The 22,578-nt window shown below is 42.2% G+C and overlaps 1 protein-coding gene across 1 annotated transcript in view; it reads right to left on the bottom strand.

Moving 5' to 3' along the window:
• RCOR1 (REST corepressor 1) overlaps window positions 1-18,295 on the bottom strand; it is a 745,358-nt gene extending 727,063 nt beyond the window's left edge. The window contains exons 1-2 of the mRNA XM_086937837.1: window positions 17,899-18,295; window positions 17,757-17,813 (exon numbers count right to left, since the gene is read on the bottom strand). Coding sequence (XP_086793963.1) covers window positions 17,757-17,813; window positions 17,899-18,073 — 232 coding nt within the window. The 5' untranslated portion in view covers window positions 18,074-18,295. The remainder of the gene's footprint in view (window positions 1-17,756; window positions 17,814-17,898) is intronic.
• Window positions 18,296-22,578: the final 4,283 nt, after the last annotated feature.

The raw sequence follows: 22,578 nt of genomic DNA, 5'->3' as shown, positions 1-22,578 counted from the left end.
GCACCATTTCTTTGAACAATTCAAACGGAGACTTTCCTGTGGTGGAGTGTGGGATTAGAAAATACGCAGTGACGCACTATTGCAACCTTTCCAATTCAAATGAATGACTTTCGCTAACTGAATGCAGTCTTTCAATGTTTCGTTCATCCTCTCACAAGTAACATTTGTCTCCGGATCATCAACCAAACTTCTCTAGTGCTTTATCCCACACCATTTAAAATACTCTTTAATGGCACTTGAACAAAACTGGGGATCATTCTTGGATAAAATAATTTCAGAGTAACTTTCCCATTTAGACACGTCTTCTAAGAACTTTATCAGACTACTGGAAGAAATGTTTCACATACTCGACAACTGCACCCACCTAGAGTATGGGTCAATCAAAACTATCAGAAAAAACATGTCAGGCTCTCCCTTTCAACGGTCCTACCAAATTGATTGTCATCTCCTGCCACAAATAACTTTGTGACCTTCAACATACCATAGGCATACATCTGGTCTGTTTATTTGTGTCACTGGGCACCAAAAATGAGCTCTAATCTGTTCCTTCGTCTGGACTATGCCCTAATGACCTTCATGTGCTAGGTTCACGAGTTTGTACCTCAAACTCTGTGGGAAAAATAATCTGGTTCCCCTCAACAGACCACCACCATTGTCCATAGACTGCTCATCTTTAATCATATTCCACATTTTATTCAAGCCTGCAGATTCACCAGATTGCATTACTTCCATAATCTTAGACAAGTCTGTGTCCTTCTCCAACTCTGCTTTACACTTGTTTTCTTCCACCACCCAAGTGACACCTCATACATTTATTTCTTCATCTTCATCCAGGATTTCAGAATTATTTTCAACTTCAACCAATCTAAAACAGACAATCTGTCAAGTGATTTCTTATCTTGAGAATATACTTTAGGCCAAAGATTTTAATCATGTAACAGTATTACCCACCTCCTTATTCAAGAAGCGATAGCATCCAACCTTGCCTCATAACCCCCCCCCTTCAATGGTTTATGATCACACTTTGAAGGAAGTTCCCCAAAACAAGTTTCTCTACTTGTCAAAAGCCCAGAAAATAGCAAAAGCTCCACTGTATCACAGAATAGTTGATTTCAGAGCCTCGCAAACATCTTGAACAAGCAATTCATTTTTAATTCTCTTTCCATAATAGTTCAGCACTCTAAGGTATGAAGTTACCTCTGGTTATTTTGTTCTTACATTCTAACTATTGCATTAACAAAGTCTTTCTGCGGAGTACTCACTAGATCAGATAATGAACAACCTTGATGGGTCACTTTGCAAACTGTAAATTTGTATTTCTCCAATTTCATTGTCAGACCAGCATCTATCAACCTTTTCAGAACTTCACAGTCTTGTATATCATGCTGTTGAATTGTATCAACAAAAATTAACAAATCATCTTGTTAACACTGTACTCCATCAATAACCTTGAATATATTCACTATGTCCTTCTGGAAAACTGAAGCTGCCATGACAAGATCGAACAGCATCCTTTTGAACCTAAAAGTAACAATCGTAATTAACGTGTTTAGATCCTGCAAGCTCTCATCTAATTGGTGATTTGCAGACACCAAATCAAAGGCAGTGACATACCTTTCATTCACAAGAGTAGAGAGTAATTCATCAATATTTGGTAACTGAAATCTATCTACTACCACTTCCCTGTTCAAGCCACTCAAATCTATGCACAAACTTATACCCCCATTTGCCTTCTTCGCAACTACAATTGGCACCAATCACTCTGTTCTATTCACAGGTTCTATAATCACCAGGTCCATCAATAGCTTCAATTCCTTTCTCACACCCTCTTAAATACTCAATGGAATTCTTCTTACCTTTGCTTTCACAGGGTGCGTATTCCAATGTAATCTAATCGAACATTTAAAACCTCAAACACCAGATTATTGTGTGAATACCTGAGAAAACTTAACCAAACTTAGATTCTTGATCTACAATTTCTTTTACATGTCCTTCAGGTTCTGTATTTAGATTCAAAGTGACTTCCAACAGTTCTTGTGTGGCCACCCAATCATATCATCGCCTTTTACTGCGACATACCCATTTCCAACCGCGTATCTATCATGCAGTTTCAAGGCTATGAAATACCCAAAAATATTAATGGAAACACCCCCATAACCTTCAGGTTTTACATCCATTTTTGATAACTTCACTTTGTTGTTGAACTCTTCTTCATACGTATCTTTTGAAATACTCATCAAGTGTGAGCATGAATCAAACTTCATACCAACTTTAACATTCTCCATTAATATTATGTTACAAGGATGTACCACCCTCCTTGTTTTGGTTTCTCATCCACCCTTATATCCTGGCCATCTCTATAAATTGTCTCCTATGCAATCACCTGTTTTTCACCTTCTTTTCTTCAACATTAAGAAATTCTCTTTTTTTTTTTAACCACAACATTGTACTTGTGATGTGGCACACACTTTCCCATTTGCCCTCTAGCCATAACTTCCATATCTATACACCGTTCACATGTACTATGCTTTGACTTTTTTTTTTTACCTTTTTTGCCACATACATTACTTCCACTGAGGAACAGTGCTCCGCATTCATCCAACGCTCTTCCCATGTCTTTTCGCCATCATGCTTTAAAAAAACTAATCTTGAATAATTTCTCCAGTTGTGTATTGAAATTTTCAAGTAGAGGCTACCTTACATAGACTTGTGTAATCTTCCACCGTTTCATCAGAGCCTTGTGCCATGAAACCAAAAAGGTAATGCTCCACAATTGTGCTAACCCTCGTCAAATAATGTTCGCTCCATATAAGGATGCATATTTTATATTTAACCCTCTCACTTCTTCCATGCCTAATTTTTTTTTGTACAAGATCTCCTGGCCTTTATCCCCAATGCAGTGTAACAATGATCAGTATTTCCTTTCTACACTTAAGTTAATCCCATAAAACCCTGGTATAGTTTTAAAAACCTTTTTTCACTTACTTCACCTCAGTGCAGGTTCTCCCAGAAGAAGAGAAAAAAAAAAAAAGAAAAAAAAAGTGGTGTTATGTTTTGCATGACGCTAGCTAGATGGTATTATTCAGATACCATACAGAAAAAAAACCCTGAATATACTTCCTTAAATAGCCTCAAGTTTGTAATATTAGTTACTTTACCTTACAAGTTATAGAGATGTTGCCTTACTGTCATTTTTCTGCTAATGAACAAACGTCAACAGTGTGCCCATCAATGACTTAACACTACAAATACCAGTGTGTCATCAAAGTTTCTCCAATACACAGGCCTCACAGGTGTGCCGATCAATGTTCTTTTTCTAATAGACTTCTTACTCCAAACTACCCATATGACTATTATCATGTTCAAAGATTAACAGGCAGTCAAACTCATTAAACTTTACCACTTCGGTCCCAAAACTTCCATCTCTTTCCACTGTTGGATTGTATAAAGATTGTGTTATTCCTCAAGTTTGCCCCAACTTGCCAAGCAGGCCACAACGAAGTCAACAAACGTTTCTTACAAGCACCCGGACTGGTTTAGTGGCCCAATCCAAATTGGCTCTTAGTGCGTAATTTTTTTAAATATTCGGCTGGGCAAAGTCTGCGCCCTACAGCATTGTCTCTATAGGAAGTGGAGTCTGCGGAAATTAGCTTAAAATGCAAATGCATTTCACAGCTTGCGCATGCACTACTACAAGAAGATTCTTAAATTAAATTCCCATTTGTGCTAGGTCAACCTTAACTCACTGTGCACTGAGGTATTAACACGGCACGTCCCTACTTTTTCTGCGTAGCTTCTTTACCTTTTAACTGGTCTTCAACTGCAATCAGGTATATATTCTCACCTAACACATACTGGAGGTTCTCACCCACAGATCCTCCCCAAATTGGGATGCTGAGAACAAACTAAAAATCACTGAAAGAAAGATGTACTGTAGATATACTTCATTCAACACCTAATCCGTGCAAACAACATAGCCAACTGCCACAACAGCTGCTTAAAGTCCCCACATTCTAAACATTACATAGATGTGTGGTATCAGTTAAAGTAACATGTACCTGTCAATACATCACACACAGTTGGATTCTCAAAACTTTATTCGGTTACACAAGTACCCATATCACACTTAGTCAAAGTTGCATCTTAGAGCCTGCCTCAAGATGCCAATGTGCTACACCACTCCTAGAATCTGGAGTACTATCTGCTAGCCGAGCACACACAGTTAAGAGACGTTTTAAGCTATTTGCTTTTGCGCTCCTCTGTGCTCTGCAAATAGATAAAACTACTATAAAGATAAAATCAGACACCTGGCAGTTGCTGTAAGGCACCCTATGCTAAGTTTTTTTTAGTGCACTTGAGTACATTTTAGGGCCACAAAGGGTCTTACACAATGTTGACAGGAACTGAGGCCATTTAAAGGTGTAGGGTTATCAGAAAAGCATTTTATACGCCAAGTGGATTCCAATCCAGCCCTGCATACTAGCGGGTCCGAAAATAGTGTGGTTTGGTGCAGCCTATACGTTACAATGGAGAAGAGTAGTAGAAAACAGGATGATTAACTGGAGTCAGTGAGCTTGGAGATCAGATCTCTCTGCCTGCAGGTGCTCAGGGGTGTGGAATTTAATAAAACATCTACTTGTCCATGAGGCAGTTACTTCATAAATCTACTTGTCGTGTAACAAAATCCACTTGTCCCTTTGGTGCCATGTACTGCTGCGATAAATTAAGGCAGTAATCTCATTATATAAGAACTCTGATATAGCCTCTCTGATTATGCCAGGGCTCATACCACAGTAGTGTTTGAATACTAGCAATCCCCTTATGTTACCACCTTTCCACAGATCTACATACTAGGGCTGAAATGAAGTGGTAAGCAATAGCTCCAGGGTTAGAATGCCCTTTTGAGTCTGTCCAAACCTACTTGTTTTAAGGGTTTTCAACAACTCTTTTCTAAACTGCTCTCATACTAAGTAATGTTGGCAGTTTACTCCTGAGAACAGCAGACGTAAACCTTCTTCCAGCGTTGGGGAAAAAAGTGGTTGGAGGGAAAGTGAACATGCAAACACTCAGATTTTCGCATGAGCAAATCTACATATGCAACTTTTGCTCATGCTAAAATGCAGTTCACAAATATTTTCTAGGAGTACTATTTCTTGTCCTACTTCTGTAAATTCTTGGGAATTCACGTAAGCCGTATAGCTGCACTTAATTCAAGGACATATACCAGGGGTGCACTTTGGAGACTTTCTTCAATAATTGGGCCCCTAATTTGGTCTGGCGTGGACCGCGACTGAGTTTATTAACACCTAAAGTGCTGCCGTCGGCCAACAGTCGCCGCGAGCACTACCTCCCCAGAGCTGCGCACGACGGGCCAGCATTCGTTCGAACGTTCAGCACTGGGCGCTGAAAGTTCGACACTCTTAAGGTGTTAAAATACTGTCTCCCACTGTTTCGTCTGGCTTCACTGTGAGTGACAGCATTCTGCTTTTTCACAAGGAACATATCGGCACACAAAGTAGTTTTGTTCAGTATCAGTGACTACTGTGGCTGTGTGCTTTTTGAGACCAAAAATAACTTTTGCTTTTGCCAATGCTTGTTATAATGGTGAGGGCCGGACAGCTACTACACCAGTGAGGTTTTACAAAAACCATGCCAAAACAAGTCACACAATGACAAAACTAAAAAGCTGACCACCAATTTCAGACCTACTGGCTTTGCCAATGCTTGTTTATTTTTGTTTGCCATAATCTTATTGAAACTGGTTACACTGATTTTCCATTATGAATATTTTTGATAAATACTAGCATGCATCAACATGTTACTAAATTATGCTGCAAAGAAATTGTACCTAAAATTTTACAGTGGTTTAGAAAAATGTTTTCTTATCTGCTTTCATTTTTTATGAACATTTTATTTTTAAAGCACAGAATCATCAATCTTGCTTTCAAGCTTCTGCGAATATTTGTATCAAATCAGAGCATTCTGGGAGCATTATAATAGCCTCATATTGCTAAACTTTGAACACGTGTGTACACATTTTAATACTGGAACCACTGTCAGTAATTCAGTCAGAGCTTACAACATTAATTGGAGCACTCACCCTAATAATAGAGGCTCTTAAATAATAACCATAAATACAAGTTTGAACAGCATTAGCATATGGACAGCAATATTACCTAAATTGCAGACAGTGCCCTTCCCTGATCCATAATGTGGTACTGCAAACTGGCAGCCAAAGGGTTTCTGCTGCAGGGGGTTGGGCCTACTTGTCCCAAGGATAAAATACACATGAAAACTTGTTGCCCTTGACCCCAAACAATATGTCCTGGGCGTCGGGCTAGAGGAATTCTACATCCCTGGGTGCTTCATTGACATGGGGATGATACCTGCTAGGGGCATTTATACAAGTTTAAATACAAATCACAGGGCCATTTTTGTGGAGGCTTCATAGTATGGGAAAACCCAATGAGCATAATATGGTCCAAAGCGGAAGAAATCACCTGTCAACTTGAAGATCTGTTCAGCACAAAGAAAAGGCAACTGGCAGGAAATCATAAACCTATGATTATAACACTCCAGGAGTGTGATACAGGGCATGCTGTCGAATATTTGGATCTAGCTAAGATCCTAGCTACGGATAACTTTGTGCAGTCTATTGCGACTGTCCTGGAAACAATTTGGAGATTAAGAAGAATTTTGGAGACACAGTGAGAGGAAGAGAAAAGAAAAAGAGGATGGAAGACAGAAGCATGCACTTACCTCCATATCCACCAAGAAACCAGCCCTTGGAAGAGAGGGTTATAGTTATGGAAGAAGTCTGCCAAAACCAGTTAGATGAATCTTCCCACCTCTACTGACACAAAATGCAAAAGAGCAGTTCTTGTAGTTCACAACCAATCAGAACGGTCTACCCTGGGGCGGCGGATTTACAACAAAAATAAAAAATACCAGGTGGTATAATCACAATCTTTTTCAGACATTCCATTCCCTCTTGCAACAGTTTGATGAATCAAAACTGATTCCCAGAAAGAAATGGACTCTAGGAGGAACTAAGGCTGTAAAGAGACAAAGAAATTTAGGTACAAATCCAACCAGAAGTATGAGGCCAACAATGACAAAAAAAAGTTAACCACCTAACTTAGGAAGTATACATCTAATCTATGTTAGCATGAAAAGGGATAATCTTCAGTGGGTCTTTGCTGCCTCTTTCCGCAGAGGGACCCCCTCAATAGCAGAGTATGTGCACCAGGGGTGTGGAATGTAATAAAATATCTACTTGTCCGGGGGCAGGTTGCTTCATGAATCTACTTGTCCTGTAAAAAAATCCACTTGTCCCGTAACAAAATCCACTTGTCCCTTTCGTGCCATGTAGTGCGGAGACAAATTATGGCAGCAATCTCATTATATAAGAGCTCTGATATAGCCTTGCTGATTATGCCTGGGCACATATATGATTAAGTATCAAGGCCCCCTGAAAGAATGAATGGACCAGTCCTAGGTCAGGGAAAAATGAATGAAATAAAGCAACCTAGGCACTATGGTATTGAAAATTGTCAAACTTAGAAATAACAAAGAGGTGGTACTACACAGGATCAGTTTCTAACATGTAATAATATTCATATTAAAAACCGACAAAGCTTTGGACAGAATAATCTGGATTAAAACTTTGAAAAAACACATCACAATACATGACAATACAAACTAAAAATGAATCAATTAGCAATACATTATCAAAAATGACAATTATAATTTTCTCACAAAAATCACAAATATAAAAAGTGGCAAAATTAATGTTTTTCTCGACGCGCGTTTCGGCGCCGAAACGCGCGTCGATATCGCCTCCCGTTAATCCACCGGAATCCCTTTCCTCGCATTCGGGCGCTTGAACAAACTTACTATTCTTTATCTCGAGAATTCCCCATATCAGGAGGTCTTTTCTGGAAATCTAAAAGTATCGTCGAATTTTTATATAAGATTTTAACACGTCAGCGTTCCGAATTGCGAGTGAGGCTGAATTCAACAGCCAATCAGAATTTCAGCTATATAAAATATTCATGAAACATCTCAGTTACCACTGCCGTATTTGAGAAAATTTCCGGCACAAAGAATGTACTGCACTTAAACCAGTCCGTTTTCGATCAATTGAAGGCATTGATCCAAGTGATTGTCCAAATATACTGTGGCTCCCCCAGAAGAAGGCGCTGGTCGCCGAAACGCGCATCGAGAAAAACATTAATTTTGCCACTTTTTATATTTGTGATTTTTGTGAGAAAATTATAATTGTGTCATTTTTGATAATGTATTGCTAATTGATTCATTTTTAGTTTGTATTTTCATGTACGGTGATGTATTTTTTCAAAGTTTTAATCCAGATTATTCTGTCTAAAGCTTTGTCTGTTTTTAATATGAATAATATTAAATGTTATAAACTGATCCTGTGTAGTCCCGCCTCTGTTATTTCTAAGTTTGACAATTTGCAATACCATAGTGCCTAGGTTGTTTTATTTCATTCATTTATGCCTGGGCACATACCATAGTAGAGTTTAAATGCCTGCAATCTCCTCATCTTGCCACGTTCCCGCGCATCTACATACCAGGGCTGATGGTAGTGGTAAGCAATAGTTCTAGGGTTAGAATGCCCTTTCAAGTCTGTGCAAACCTAACTTAGATGATTTAAGGGTTTTCAAAAACACTTCTCTAATCTTTTCCCATACTGGAAAATGTTGGAAATGTACTCCCGACAATGGAAGATGTAAACCTTCTTCCAGAGTTGGGAAGAAAGTGGTTGGAGGGAAAGTGAACTTGCAAACACTCAGATTTTCGCATGATTAAATCTTCACATGCATATTTGCTCATGCTAAAATGCACTTCACAAATATTTTCTAGGAGTATTAATTCTTGATCTACTTCTGTAAATTCTTGGGAATACACCAAAGCCATATAGCTGCACTTAATGCAAGGACATATAACCATGGGTGCACGTTTGAGATTTTCTTTAATAATTGGGTCCCTAATTTGGTCTGGTATTGACCATGACCTTTTGAGTTTATTCAAATTCTGTCTCTCTCTCTCTCTGTATCGGCTAGCTTGACTGTGACAGCATTCTGCTCTTTCACAAGGAGCATATTGTCACACAAAGTTGTTTTGTTCTGTGCCAGTAGCTACTGTGGCAGGGTGTGCTTTTTGAGACCAAAAACTATTTTTGCTTTTGCCAATGTTTGTTATAATGGTAGGGGCCCAGCAGCTACCACACCAATAAGGTTTTAGGAAAACCATGCCAAAACAATTCACATTTCCAAAACTAATAAGCTGACCACCAATTTCAGACCTACTTGCTTTGCCAGTGCCTTTTTGTTTCCCATAATCTTATTGAAATTTCCATTATGAATATTTAGGGGAAATACTAGCATGCATCAACATGTTACTAAATGATGCTGCAAAGAAATGGTACCTGAAATTTTACAGTAGTTTAGCTGATTTTTTTTCCTGCTTTCGTTTTTTTATGAACATTTTATTTTGAACGCAACGAATCATCAATCTTGCTTCCAAGCTGCTGCAAATAATCAGATAGCATTATTCATAGCCTCATATTGCTAAACTTTGAAAACGTGAGCACACATTTTTATACTGGAACCACTGTCAGTAGTGAAGTCAGAGCGCTCATCCCAATAATAAAGGCTTTAAATTCATGAACCATAAATACAAGTTTGAACAGCATTAACATATGGACAAAACTATTACCATAACTGCAGACAGTGCCTTCCCCTGATCCATAATGTGGTACTGCAAACTGGCAGCCAAAGGGTTTGTGCTGCAGGAGGTTGGGCCTACTTGTCCCAAGGACAAAATACACATGAAAACTTGACCCCAAACAATATGTCCTGGGCGTGGTAAGCAACAAATCTCTTACTAATGAAGCATCCTACAAATCTCATCCTCCTGCTTCAGGCTCAACCAATGGCGATGGGAGTTAAGCAAATTCAGCCTGCAAGTGGATCCCTCCAGTCCCACAAATCTATCCCATATACACTATGCTTCTGAATATAATGGCTCCAGATTTCTTCTCAAAGCACCATCAGCTTTCTGAGAACATCTTAAAATTTACAAAGTTGAAATGATTTATGACAAATAAAACATTAAATCAACAATGTTCCAAAGTTTTCTGGTTAAGAACCTGGTGAAAGCCTACAGAACAAAGCAATGGTTCGGCTGAAGGACAAAACTCTGTCCAGTCTCGTTCTGCAGCTGGACTTCAGGTAATTTATAAAATGTTATTTACCTTTTGAAATGGCAGGAAATAACGAGTATTCTCAATGTCTGTGAAAATTAAAATTTGGAAGAAGCACAGAGAAGGAACAAAAAAAAGCCACATATGCAAAATCACCACTGCCCTCTTCCAGTGCATCACTTCTCCAAATGTAAAAGCAAAAATATGTGGTTTTCTCCCACCTTATGAACAGAAGCTTCCTCAGAATAATCCACATCAGAATTAAAATGACCTAAAAGTAACATTTTCACATTCAAGTTTTGCTTTATCAATGCACTTAAATTTTATCCCCCTTTATGACACCCCAATAACTCCCATTTCATAGCAATGTTGTGTCGCTAGCAACATTTTTGGTCCCAATGAAAATCCAAAAGCTCCTCCCTGAATACCCGTTTACTATGTTATCTGTGATAAGTTTTTTGCATCCAAGGCCAAACTTGGCCATTATTAATTTTCATACTGTAACATTATAGGTGGAGTTAAATTTTTATTTTGACCAAGCTATTTGATTATTTTAGTATTTACTGTTTATTTTATTCTGTGAATAAAAGGTGTATCAAGTGTTTAAAACTTTAAACAAGCTCCATTGGATCCTTCCCATTTTTTTCTTGTTCGATTTCTCTGCATTTATATTAGCAAGTTCAACCCACCCCTCTCCAATCAAGTCCATGAACAGTTAGTTCCATCTATGTGCTCAAATGCCAAGAGGAGGCATGTGAAAAGTTACGGTAAGGATATTTTAAATTTGGTGGTTCAACCACACAGACAGAGTTCGATAGTCCCAACGCTTGAACTGGCCATTAAGCTCCTGAAATGCACCCTTACTTTCACAAACGGTTCATTAGCTACTATGGGTGTCCGCTACCTCTTTTCTTGAAACAGACTATCATTCATCAAAGCTTTATTCAAGAAGTATACTCATAAAAGCACAGTCATACATTTAAAATACTTCATTTAAAAGAATTTTTCCTAGTTCAAGTTAAGTTCAAGTTCGAGAATTTGTATAGCGCACTACTCACCCAGAGGGTCTCAAGGCGCTTGAGGGAGGTGGGTGCGTTACTTATCGAATAGCCAGGTTTTGAGTTGCTTTCTGAAGGAGAGGTGGTTCTGTGTAAGTCGGAGGTGAGTGGGGAGAGAATTCCAGGTTTTGGCCGCTAAGTAGGAGAAGGATCTGCCTCCCATAGTAGATCTGTGGATGCGGGGAATTGCGGCGAGGGCTTGATTGGATGATCGCAGTTGGCTGGTGGGTGTGTAGAAGGACAGTCTTGTGTTAAGGCATTCTGGTCCTAGGTCGTGGATGGCCTTGTGTGCGTGGGTGAGGAGGCGGAATGTTATTCTCTTGTTGACGGGGAGCCAGTGGAGATCCTTCAGGTGGGCAGAAATGTGAGCATGACGAGGAATGTCCAGAATGAGTCTGGCTGAGGCGTTTTGGATGCGTTGTAGTTTTTGTAGTTTGGCTGTGGTCCCGGCATATAGGGTGTATCCATAGTCCAGTCTGGTGGTGACCAGTGCGTGGGTGACTGTCTTTCTTGTTTCGGTCGGGATCCAGCGGAAGATTTTTTTGAGCATGCGTAGGATGTTGAAGCATGATGATGTAACGGCGTTGACTTGTCTGGTCATGGAGAGGGTGGAGTCTAGGATGAAGCCCAGGTTACGTGCGTGATCGGTAGGGATGGGTGCTGTACCTAGGGCAGGTGGCCACCACGAGTCGTCCCAGGCGGAGGGGGGTGGATCCTAAGATGAGGACTTCAGTTTTGTCCGAGTTGAGTTTTAAACGGCTGTTTTTCATCCATTCGGCAACTTCTTTTATTCCTTCGTGTAGACTGGTTTTGGCGGTATTTGGGTCTTTGGTGAGGGAAAGGATCAGCTGGGTGTCATCTGCGTAGGAGATTATGTTGAGGTTGTGTTGGAGCGCGTTGGATGCGAGGGGGCTCATGTATACGTTGAAGAGGGTGGGGCTGAGTGAAGACCCTTGTGGTACACCACAGATGACTTAGATGGCCTCTGATTTGAATGGGGTAGGCGAACTCTTTGAGTTCTTCCAGCGAGGAATGAGATGATCCAATCCAGAGCTTTTCCTTGTATACCGATGTTGTTAAGGCGTTGTATGAGGGTGCTATGACATACTGTGTTGAAGGCAGCGGAGAGGTCAAGTAAGATGAGGGCTACTGTTTCTCCATCGTCCAGTAGTTTTCGGATGTCGTCTGTAGCTGCGATGAGGGCGGTTTCTGTGCTGTGTTTGGCTCGGAAACCGGACTGTGAAGGGTCGAGGGAGTTGTTGGCTTCAAGGAAGGCAGCGAGTTGATTATTGACGGCTTTCTCAATGACTTTGACCGGGAAGGGGAGGAGTGGGATGGGGCGGTAGTTCTTAAGTTCAGAGGGGTCCGCTGTGGGTTTCTTCAGAAGGACGCTGAGTTCGGCGTGTTTCCAGCTTTCCGGGAAGGTGGCGGAGTTGAAGGAAAAGTTGATGACATCGTGGAGGTGGGGTGCAATAATTTTTTTTTTTTTGGGTGGATTTATAAAGCGCAAATTGTTGCCCGTGGGCGTCCAAGCGCTAAGGAACCAGCTGAGGGAAACCTTGGAGGAGGTCTGGACCGCATAGAATTACAGAGGGGAGTGGAATAATGGAGTCTGCTTTGTTGAAAATGTAGTGGGGGCAAGGGTCAGTTGGCGATCCCGAGTGGATGGAGTTCATCAGGCGGATGGTGTCTTCAGTCGTGATTGGGTTCCAGGCGCAAAGGTTGTGAGAGCGTTGTTTAGGTTCGCAGTTGGGTGGGATGGGTTGTTCTTCGGACAGGTTTACAAAGCTGTTATGAATGTCGGCTATTTTGTTGTGGAAGAAAGATGATAGGGAGTCGCAGAGGTCCTGGGAAGGAGTGATGTCATTGTTGCCGGCGGTGGGGTTGGTAAATTCTTTGACTATGTTGAATAGTTCCTTGCTGTTGTGGGCATTGTTGTCGAGTTGATCTTTGAATGCTGATTTCTTGGAGGAGCGGATCAATTGGTGGTGTTTGCGGATCGAGTCCTTGAAGGCGATCAGATTGTCAGTGGTTGGGTTTTTTCTCCAGGTTCTCGAGGGTGCGGCATAACTTCTTGGATTTCTTATGGTCATCGTTGAACCAAGGGGCCTTTTTGTTTCCTGGTTTGATTTGACGGTGTTTAAAGGGTGCCAATTCGTCAGCGCTGCAGGTGATCCATTGTGAAAGATTAGTGGCAGCTTTGGTTTGGGTCCAATGGTATGGCGGGGGGGGTTTTGGTTGAGCGATGTGAGGAGTTGGTCAGTGGTGATTTTGTTCCAGTTTCTTCGAGGAATAGGTTGAGGCGGGATGTGGGTCGTGGTCTTTTTGAAGCTGAAATGGATGCAGCTGTGGTCCGTCCAATGGAGAGCTGTGGTGCGGTCGAAGGAGATGATCAATTTGCATTAGTAGGAATTGCTCTCCGTCTAATGGACCATGCCCACCCCAAATACTTTGCTGTTGCTAAAACAATAGGCATATCGGTGGTGGTACAAAGTATTTGTAGTGCCTCGACACCCCTAGATGTCCCTAGGTTTCTGCAGACAGGAGCTAACCAGACTTTTCTCGGGGTAGCATAAGCTTTGCACAAAAATAGAAAGTGGCCTATACTTTCGTCTACTGCACCACAGGCTGGTCAGCAAGAGGTGGTGGAACTCCTCCACCTACCTGTCAATGATCTCAAAGGAAGGGCACCTGATCTTAACTGGAAGAAAAGCTTCCTATCCCCTGGGTTGGTGATGCTGTCCCAATATGATTCCAATGCAGGATACAGTTTGACTTAAAAAAAAAACGCCCCGTCATTGTGTCAGATCTCGTTTTATTCCAGAGTCTTCCATCTACCCAATCCCAATATAGGCCTTTAATCATAATTTTGCTTGGGAAGGGTTCCCCGGATGGATTGTCCCATAGATTAGAGAGGCCAAGATCGCCTAGGGCAATCCTGAGATTTTAACCAGACTATCTTGTGGAAAGTGTCAGCTTTAATTATGGCCAAGAACCCCTCTGCATAGTGCCGGATCTCCGGAGTAGTCCAGAGGCGTCTCCAATAGAGAATCGGGCGCAACCTCGCTTGGTCGCTAGCTGATCTTCTCCCTAATTCAAGACCAAGTGGGATTAATGGTGTACTCTGCGGGAGTCCTGTGATTCCCCTAAGAAACCGATTCTCAGATCATGGGAAGAGGTAAAGGTGTTGTTAGATAAGCCTGGAACCCTATCATTAGAGCAATCCAGTCACAATGGACTATAATGGTTTTGACACTGGGAAAACAATACATTCATCATGAAGAACAACCACCCATAAATCATCCTTTTATCACAACTCTCTTTTACCACTAGTTTCTTCATTTGGAAACCACGCTTCCAGATATGCAAGTTAAAGAATATCCCTGTACGGCTAGATTTGTTATATGCTCTTGTTTTTCCAAGTCTATAGACTCTTCTATGTTAAGTGTAAACTGTAAAGTTGATAATGGCTTAAAATAAAACGAGCAGTTCAAACTGAAATGCAGAATATTGCTATTCATAAAACAATTACAACTATCTCCGGCAATATTTTTCCTGTGAAAAGCTTAAAATACTTAACATTCATTATCTGCATTAAGGCAAAAGAACGGGTCAAAAAAAGCGCACGAGTATCCCTGAATTGAACTGTTTGCACACTTGCTAATTGCAGTCTACATTTTTTTAACCTTTCCAACTGAATGGTTTGCACATTTTTTCAATTGCACGGATTATACTTTTTAAGATTGTCTCAGTCTAATTAGCAGATGATTGTATGAGGATGGGACCTCGTTGTGTTTGTATCTTTAGCTTTTATAAACGGCTTTCCAATAACAGTGGTTTTCCCACTCTTATGATTTTTAACGAAATCAAATAGAAGTATTATTGACTTGGACTTAAAATTAACTGTTGACCACGCTAATTCTCAAATGGCACTAAAAATCAACAATACGTCCTCAAATGACAGCACACTACATAATCAGACAGTCCTAACTTTAAAAAATATCTTGATAAAAATAGTAAGGTTAAAATAAACATCGTATTTTCAACGTAAGAGACTCTTATGGCAAAACCCAAAATGTTTAATGTTAAAAAAAATATACTGTAGGCCAAAGAGCATTGAGCAAGACAACCATAAAGCAGTCCAAACAACGCCACCTGCATTAATGCTGCACAGTATTCACTCAAGCAGTCATGTAGGAGACAGGAATGCAAGTCTTCTAGGTATGTATCATTTGCAAGTGTGAGTTCGAAGTCTGTGGACAAGCAAGACTAGTCTTATTACCTGCGAAAATCGAATGACTACTTCAAGTGAACCTGCCGCCCAACGACATACATTTTTTAATGAGGATGCATACTCCTGTAATTGCAGAGGTGGTCAAATGACTACTTGAGGGAGATCGACAGATTTACCATACAAATGGGAAAGAAAAGTTCACTACACTAAACCTACATCTAGCGCAGTACGTGAGTCTGTATGTAAATTGCATACAACTATGGAGAAGTGTGGCTCAATGCTTAGAGCGGCAGACCTTGATGCAGAACGCTGGCCAGGGACCAGGGTTTGATTCCCGCCTCGGCGGGTTTCGGGCTTAAATTCCTCTGACCGGATATTCTCGCCTCAGTGCCGATTCTAAGCATGGGTCCCACGCTGCAACTCTGGGCAATAGCTTGCTTAGTCTCCACAAAGGCCCCCTGAGATACAAGGGATGCCTGGTTTCACCATGGGATGCCCAGGAGTGGACACCCCACAAGGAAAAGCCAGGAGGGGTTCCCTTGTGGTAGGAGTACAAGCGCCGGGATGCCTCCGGGTCACTGTTCGCGCTATACAAATACGCCACACTATGGCCAAGGAACGATAACCTGTCAATACTAATTTGACTGTTATTTTCAACTTCAGATGTTGCTAGATTTACAGTGTGTATGAGAACACTGTTGGGCTACAGAAACGCAATAGATCCCAATAAGGTAACAAGCTTAAGTTCCAAAATTGTTTTCTATATTGATAACTTGTATAGTAAAAAAAAATTCTGATCTGTAAATAAAGGGATTATCCTCCAGAATCTTGGCACTAACCCAGCTCTTTCTACAATGAATATACGTGTATCAGTATCCAATGTAACATTTTGTTTCAACTAAAAGGCATCTTGTTGAAATCTAATGTGCATGCCCTTTCACAGTACGTGCAAAAGCCACACGTTTTGTTAAACTAAATTTACCAAATAAAACTGACATATGTTATATATAGAGCTATCAAAAGGCAAAACGTTCGTAGCCAGCAAAAAAGTAGAAACTAAACTAATTATAAAGGACTTCTTTACAGGTCATTCATAGCAGAAGGCTAGCGTTACCTCCCGAGCATATCGTGAATATCTGCAAAACTCAACAGATCAATAAGATAAAGAATAGATCAGTCCTCGTGAAAAAAACGTAATGGTTCCTTCTCACTCACTTCAGTACACGTTGCAGAGAAAGCTACAGTTCCAAAATAAAACTGGTGTTACGTCTCTGTTCCAGGGAAAGCAACATATTGGCAACACTAATACTTCGGTCTGCCTCGTGGATTAAGGACCCCCAACTTATTAAGAGGAAATCAGGGCTGTTTCCCAATATGGGCATTTAAAAATTGCACCATTGCGAATGGTTCCTGCCTTGTCACTTCCTAGAGTTCGCTGGGGAAGGGTGCACCTGGAACACCCGTGGCTAGTCAGTGCGCGGGATATGATCCGCTCGAGCTTCCAGGCGCTGATCCAAGATGGCCAGACACAGCAGCAGAGACACCTGATCTCTACCCTGGGTGCGTTTGAAACTAAGTGCTGCTAGTCATATGGCAGCAGCGCTTCGTTAAAGATGATGTTCTGCTTCCTGACAAGGCGTCAAACAATCGTGAATCAACCCTCCTTACCCACACACACTAACACACTTCACTACCCGCCCTATCATCACTCATTACAGAATTTAAAAAAAAACTGCTATTAACTAAAGAGTGGAACTGCCCTCGTTCAGAATCTGGGTGTTGTATTAGGTCTAATAAAAAAAATACCGCAGAGACTGGAACGACCATGAGTTGTGAATGATGGTTACGTTTATCAGTTACTTCCTGTGCCTTTAATACATTCACGATACCAAAATGACCACCATGAACGAGAGACAATTTGGGAAAGAACTTTAAAGTGTTAGGTAGGTAGACCTCCGGGTCACACCACGTTTGCACAACACGCTTTCTCCTAATGTTCAGCAGGCCAAACAATACAAAAAATAAAGTTACACGTCATAGCATAACCCTGCAACAGTCTGTTTTTACACCTGCAACTAATATGTACCAAAAGAGCACATAGCCCTTGATGACAGTCACAGCAAGAATCAACCAGGAGGTGCCAACGATGCGAGATCCAATGCGAGAGAAAGAATGAGTTCGAGGCTACCACTAGCACCACCACCCAGAAGCTAAGCCTGGCTTCTCACAGACTTACCCGAATCGTACTCCGGCACAACTGCTTGGTACTGCAGCCCGACCCGCATGCCTCCACCTGCGGGGACAGAGACAGGGGTGAGTTAAGGAGGGAGGGGGGCAGAGGGAGAACACGTTCGAGGCTCTCATCAGAGGCTCCTTACCCTGGTCATCGTCGCTGCCAGAACCAGAGCTCTCCTCCCATGAGTTGCCATTGCCAGGGGCAGCGCTGCTATTGTTGCTGTGGCCCCCACTGGGCGTCGCCAAAGTTTTATTATTGGCCGCGTTGTGACGGGCACGACGCTTGGAGCCCGAGAGCTCGGCACCCTTCTCGAGCATGGTAACGCCTGGTGGTGCTACCTTCTTGTACACGGAGCTGCACGGCCACCGCTTAGCAACTTTCCCCTCTCATCGTACCCAGCCCTGGCCAGTCCACTGGGGCGCCGCTGCGTGCGCGAACAGGCGGGGGAGGAGGGTGAGGGTTGAGGGGGGAGGAGGACACAAGGAGGAGTGAGGGGTTTCAGACAAACCCGCCCCTGCCTCTGAATACTCCGCCTCCATAAGCTCCCACTGGATGCCACAACATTTTGGAAACCATACTTTACTCTGATTGGTAAGAATCCCCGTCGATCAAAGGTAGCCCAGCGCTTCCGTTGGTCACGTACGGTTGCGCCGTATCGCTGCTGTACGTACGTTTGGGAGAATTACAATCAGTACTATAGCGCGTATGGATATCACATCTATTCTATAGGAGTTTTAACGTTGCTGAAGGTACAACGGTGTTGCTGTCAAGTTCAATCAAGTGCCATTATTCAATCACCTTTACGTCACTGCATCACTCCGTTGCGTTTTTGTAAATAAAATCTGACAGTACAATCCAAACATTTTATTGATGGGCCTATTTCTTTCTTTGCGGAAGGACATTTACCTATTTTTTACTCTTTTATAGTTACTACAGACAACCGGATGGGTTTCAGAAAAAAAATCCTACATATTTCTATCTACGTATACATTTGATTGACGTATACAAAAATGGCAGAATATGCACACTAGGTGTGTTGGGGTTATCATATTGAACAAGGTGTGCTCCAACGATCTTGCATCTAAAGTTTCTTTTAAAACACTAGCCTTTATTTCATCCTTAGTTAGAGAGAGGTCAAAGACAACCACACATGTAATAGGCCCCGAGAATGCCCTAATATCAAATTTGGATACTTTAAGCTGCAGCTTGAGTTTTTGAGAAAAATGAGAGTTCCATGTGTAAAACTTAAAACCCATTGGGACCAAGACGAGTATACGAGACTGTGCAGCAACGGGACTTGAAAAGAGTGAGATCCTGTATGCTCTTCCACTGAGTGAGGTTGGTGTGCCAAGATGTCAAATACAATGCGCTACAAGGTATAAGGTTTGCATTGATAAAGGCTATGCTCCAAAGCATTAGCATACATGGTAACATTTTAGAAGAGGGAGGTAGGAGATAAAAAAAAGAAAATCTGTTGACTAAAAGGAGGATGGTCATGACAACAACCAAGGGGGAAACCCACTCCGCAGATTCCACTGCTTCTATGATGCCATTCTTAACAAGCTTGTCGAGTTCTGCTTGTACGTCACTTCTCACCGATACCGGAAGATGTCTAACCTTGTGAATGCAAGGAACAGCTGCGTCCTTTAATTCAATTTTGTGTTCGAAACTGTTAAGCAGACCGACTTTTCCTGAGAACACTTCGGGAAAGTCTTTTTGAATGGCCAGTTTACAGGAGTCATTAATGGACAAGACAGGATCTTCACTATTGGGGTCGAGCATGATACCCAGATCAGCTTGGTCACTCCAGCCCAAAACAGAGGGGCCTTTTTTTGCAACGTACAGTCGGCATATTGCTCTTCGATTTTTAAATTCAAATTCTAGATCACGTGTTCCTAGGAATTCGATGTTATCTCCAGTGTAGCTTCTGGCAACAACTCTGGGTTTTTCTAGATTTGACCCTATTGTGTCCGTGAATTGCTTCCAAATGTTTTCGTTGATGATCGTGAAGGGCGACCCAGAGTCTGCCATCAGGTTGACTGTCACCCCACCCAAACTAACATCACACATGGGTTTTTTTTTCCTTGTGGGCGTGACATCTAACACGTCGTACTCAATTGAGAACACATAGCTGACACTGTCGGAGTCAGAGTACTCAGAGTCCTCTTCGGTGGAATCGCTCTCTTCCTGAATTTGCCGTACCTGTCGGCGTTGTTTGTACATTTTCTTGTTGCAGACCTTGGCGATGTGTCCAGTCATGCCGCAAGACAAGCACTTTTGATGTAGAGCTGGGCATTTTTTTGAGTCAGCAAGATGAGTTGGAGACCCACAGCGATAGCATTTGAGATCAGGAAAATCATTGTCTCTTGTGTTCATGCGTCTATCACTGCTATATTTCGGTCTGGTAGACTCACTCCTCTTGTGATGATCTTGAACCGTTTCTTTTTTGTTTGCTTTCTGTTTGTATTTGGAGGATCTGATAGCTTTTATTTCAGCTGGTTCATCAATCACCGCTTTGGCACATCTGCCAGTTAGTTCAGCCTTTTTGACAAGAGCAACAACCTCCTTCAAGGAAGCTTCGCCATTGACCCAGAGCTTATCTTGGATGTTAGGATTGCTCGCATGCATTATAATTTGATCTCGCACAAACTCCTCTTGCAGTGCCCCGAATCTGCAGGTCAGGGCTAGGTTATTCAGAGCAGCCACATAATCCTCCACGCTCTCATCTTTTCCCTGTTTCCTCCTAGAGAACTTGTATCGGTCAACAGCGACACACACAATGGGCGTGAAGTGATCGTTGAGATCATCAAGGGCATGTTGGTAAACGTCATCACCTGTTCTCACTTTCTTCTCAATGTTATTGTAAGTCTTAAGGCCCCCTGGACCCAAACAGTACAAAAGCACCTTTTTCTTCTTTTCCGCTGTGAAATCATCATCCTCAACAGTCTCTATGTAATTGACAAAATACTCTTTCCACTCTTTCCAAGGCATGCACGGTGCACCTTTAAGAGGTAGAAATGCTTGAGGTTGTGAGAGGTTCAAGGAGCGGAGAGCACACATGACGGCTAATAGAATAAAGGCCAAGGATGAATACTGCAAGAATTTCAAAGCTTTGAACACAGTCCTTGAGACAGGTGAGCCTTCAGTCAACAGATTAGGCTAAATGACGTGCAGCTTGCAATGTGTGATACTTATTTTTTTTTTTTTTAAAAGCATGGACATGAGCAGGACCCGTTGTCAGCAACCCTCCTTTGACTTTGTTGTAACAGGCACAGTCACACGAAGGTTGGCTAGGCTCGAACACCTGCCTGAAGGAAACGAGAGTTTTTGTCTTCAAAATGGCACCCAACGCTGCGTTTCAGTGACGTCACGCGTCACCAGGCATGCGCAGATGCGATGAGTCACAGGCGCGAAAACAGCTGACAGGAATGTGCGCAATGAAAACGCCAGGACGAACTGCGTCGCTGACAGGAATCAGAATGCGTCATGGACAGCTCAACCCAGGAAGAGCGTCGACGCGCGAAGAAGGCACGCACGGAGAGGAATCCCCCAGAGCACAGCAGCAGTCCTACCTCCGTGTGGCGCAGCAACCGGTCGTTGCGAGATACTCAAATCTCGGAAGAAGATGCGCGTCCACTTCACCCAGGGCGGCAGTGCAGTTCAGTCTTCGTGAACCATGGAGCGAAGGCCAAGGATTCTTCAGGTGAGAAGATTTGCCTCAATGACTCGTAGACATACCGGATGCAATAGAAAGAAAATCCATCAGCTGTGCCACGGTGTGAGGCTGTAGTTTCTCCGCTAACCTCGTCGCCACTGTTAAGAAGTAGTCAGTAGGCAGGAATCAAGTGAAGAAGATTTATTAACACAGCCCCACACAGTGGTCATGCGTGGGTGAACGGAACATCAATTATGACAGTTGGTGTCAACGGAGTCAGCTGGAAAATCAGACTCTGCATCAACCTCAGGGACCTCAATAAGAACATTATTGTTGACCAATACCCCCTACCACGTATTTGTGAAATGTTCAGTGCTACCAATGATATGAGTGTATTTTCCATAATTGACTTAAAATCCGCATATCACCAAATTCCCCTGCATGCAGACAGTAAAAAGTTCACCACCTTTATCTCACCCTTTGGTTGCTTTCGTTTTACCAGGGTACCTTTCGGATTAGCCTCTGCCGCTGCACTCTTCCAAAGGGTCATGACATCCATTCTGGATGGTGTTGATGGTATTAGGTTTTTCCAGGATGATATCCTGGTCATGGGCAGCAACCAATCGGAACACGACACACGCCTTAGGCAAGTGTTTAGCAAACTTAAAATGCATGGTTTGACAGTGGAATTGGACAAATGTAAAATTTCACAGGATAAAGTGGTTTACCTTGGACACACTATCAGCCGCGATGGGATCAAACCCAAACAGGGTCTAGTAGATGCCATCCTCAATGCCCCATGTCCCTCAAGCAAAGAGGATGTTAGAGCTTTTCTCGGCTTGACAGAGTATTACTCAAAATTTATAAGGAACTTCTCTGAAAAAACCTACAGCATAAGACAACTATTGAAAAACAAAACCAAATTTGTCTGGTCATCGGACTGTCAGAACACTTTTGTTACCATCAAAAAAGAAATCAGTGAAGCGCCTTTTCTCAAAGGTTTTGACCCCAAAGCAGACATCTACCTCACCACGGACGCAAGCAACAAAGGCGTTGGAGCTGTGCTAGCACAGAAGGACTCATCTAACCAAGAGTGGGTGGTAGCCTTTGCCTCCAGGTCGCTCACCTCTGCGGAGGAAAAGTACTCCGTCATAGAACGCGAAATGT

Source organism: Lissotriton vulgaris, chromosome 9, assembly GCF_964263255.1.
Source record: "Lissotriton vulgaris chromosome 9, aLisVul1.2, whole genome shotgun sequence".
NCBI classification, from domain to species: domain Eukaryota; kingdom Metazoa; phylum Chordata; class Amphibia; order Caudata; family Salamandridae; genus Lissotriton; species Lissotriton vulgaris.
The sequence above is the reverse complement of the archived record's forward strand: the minus strand, read 5'-3'. Positions and strand labels throughout refer to the sequence as shown.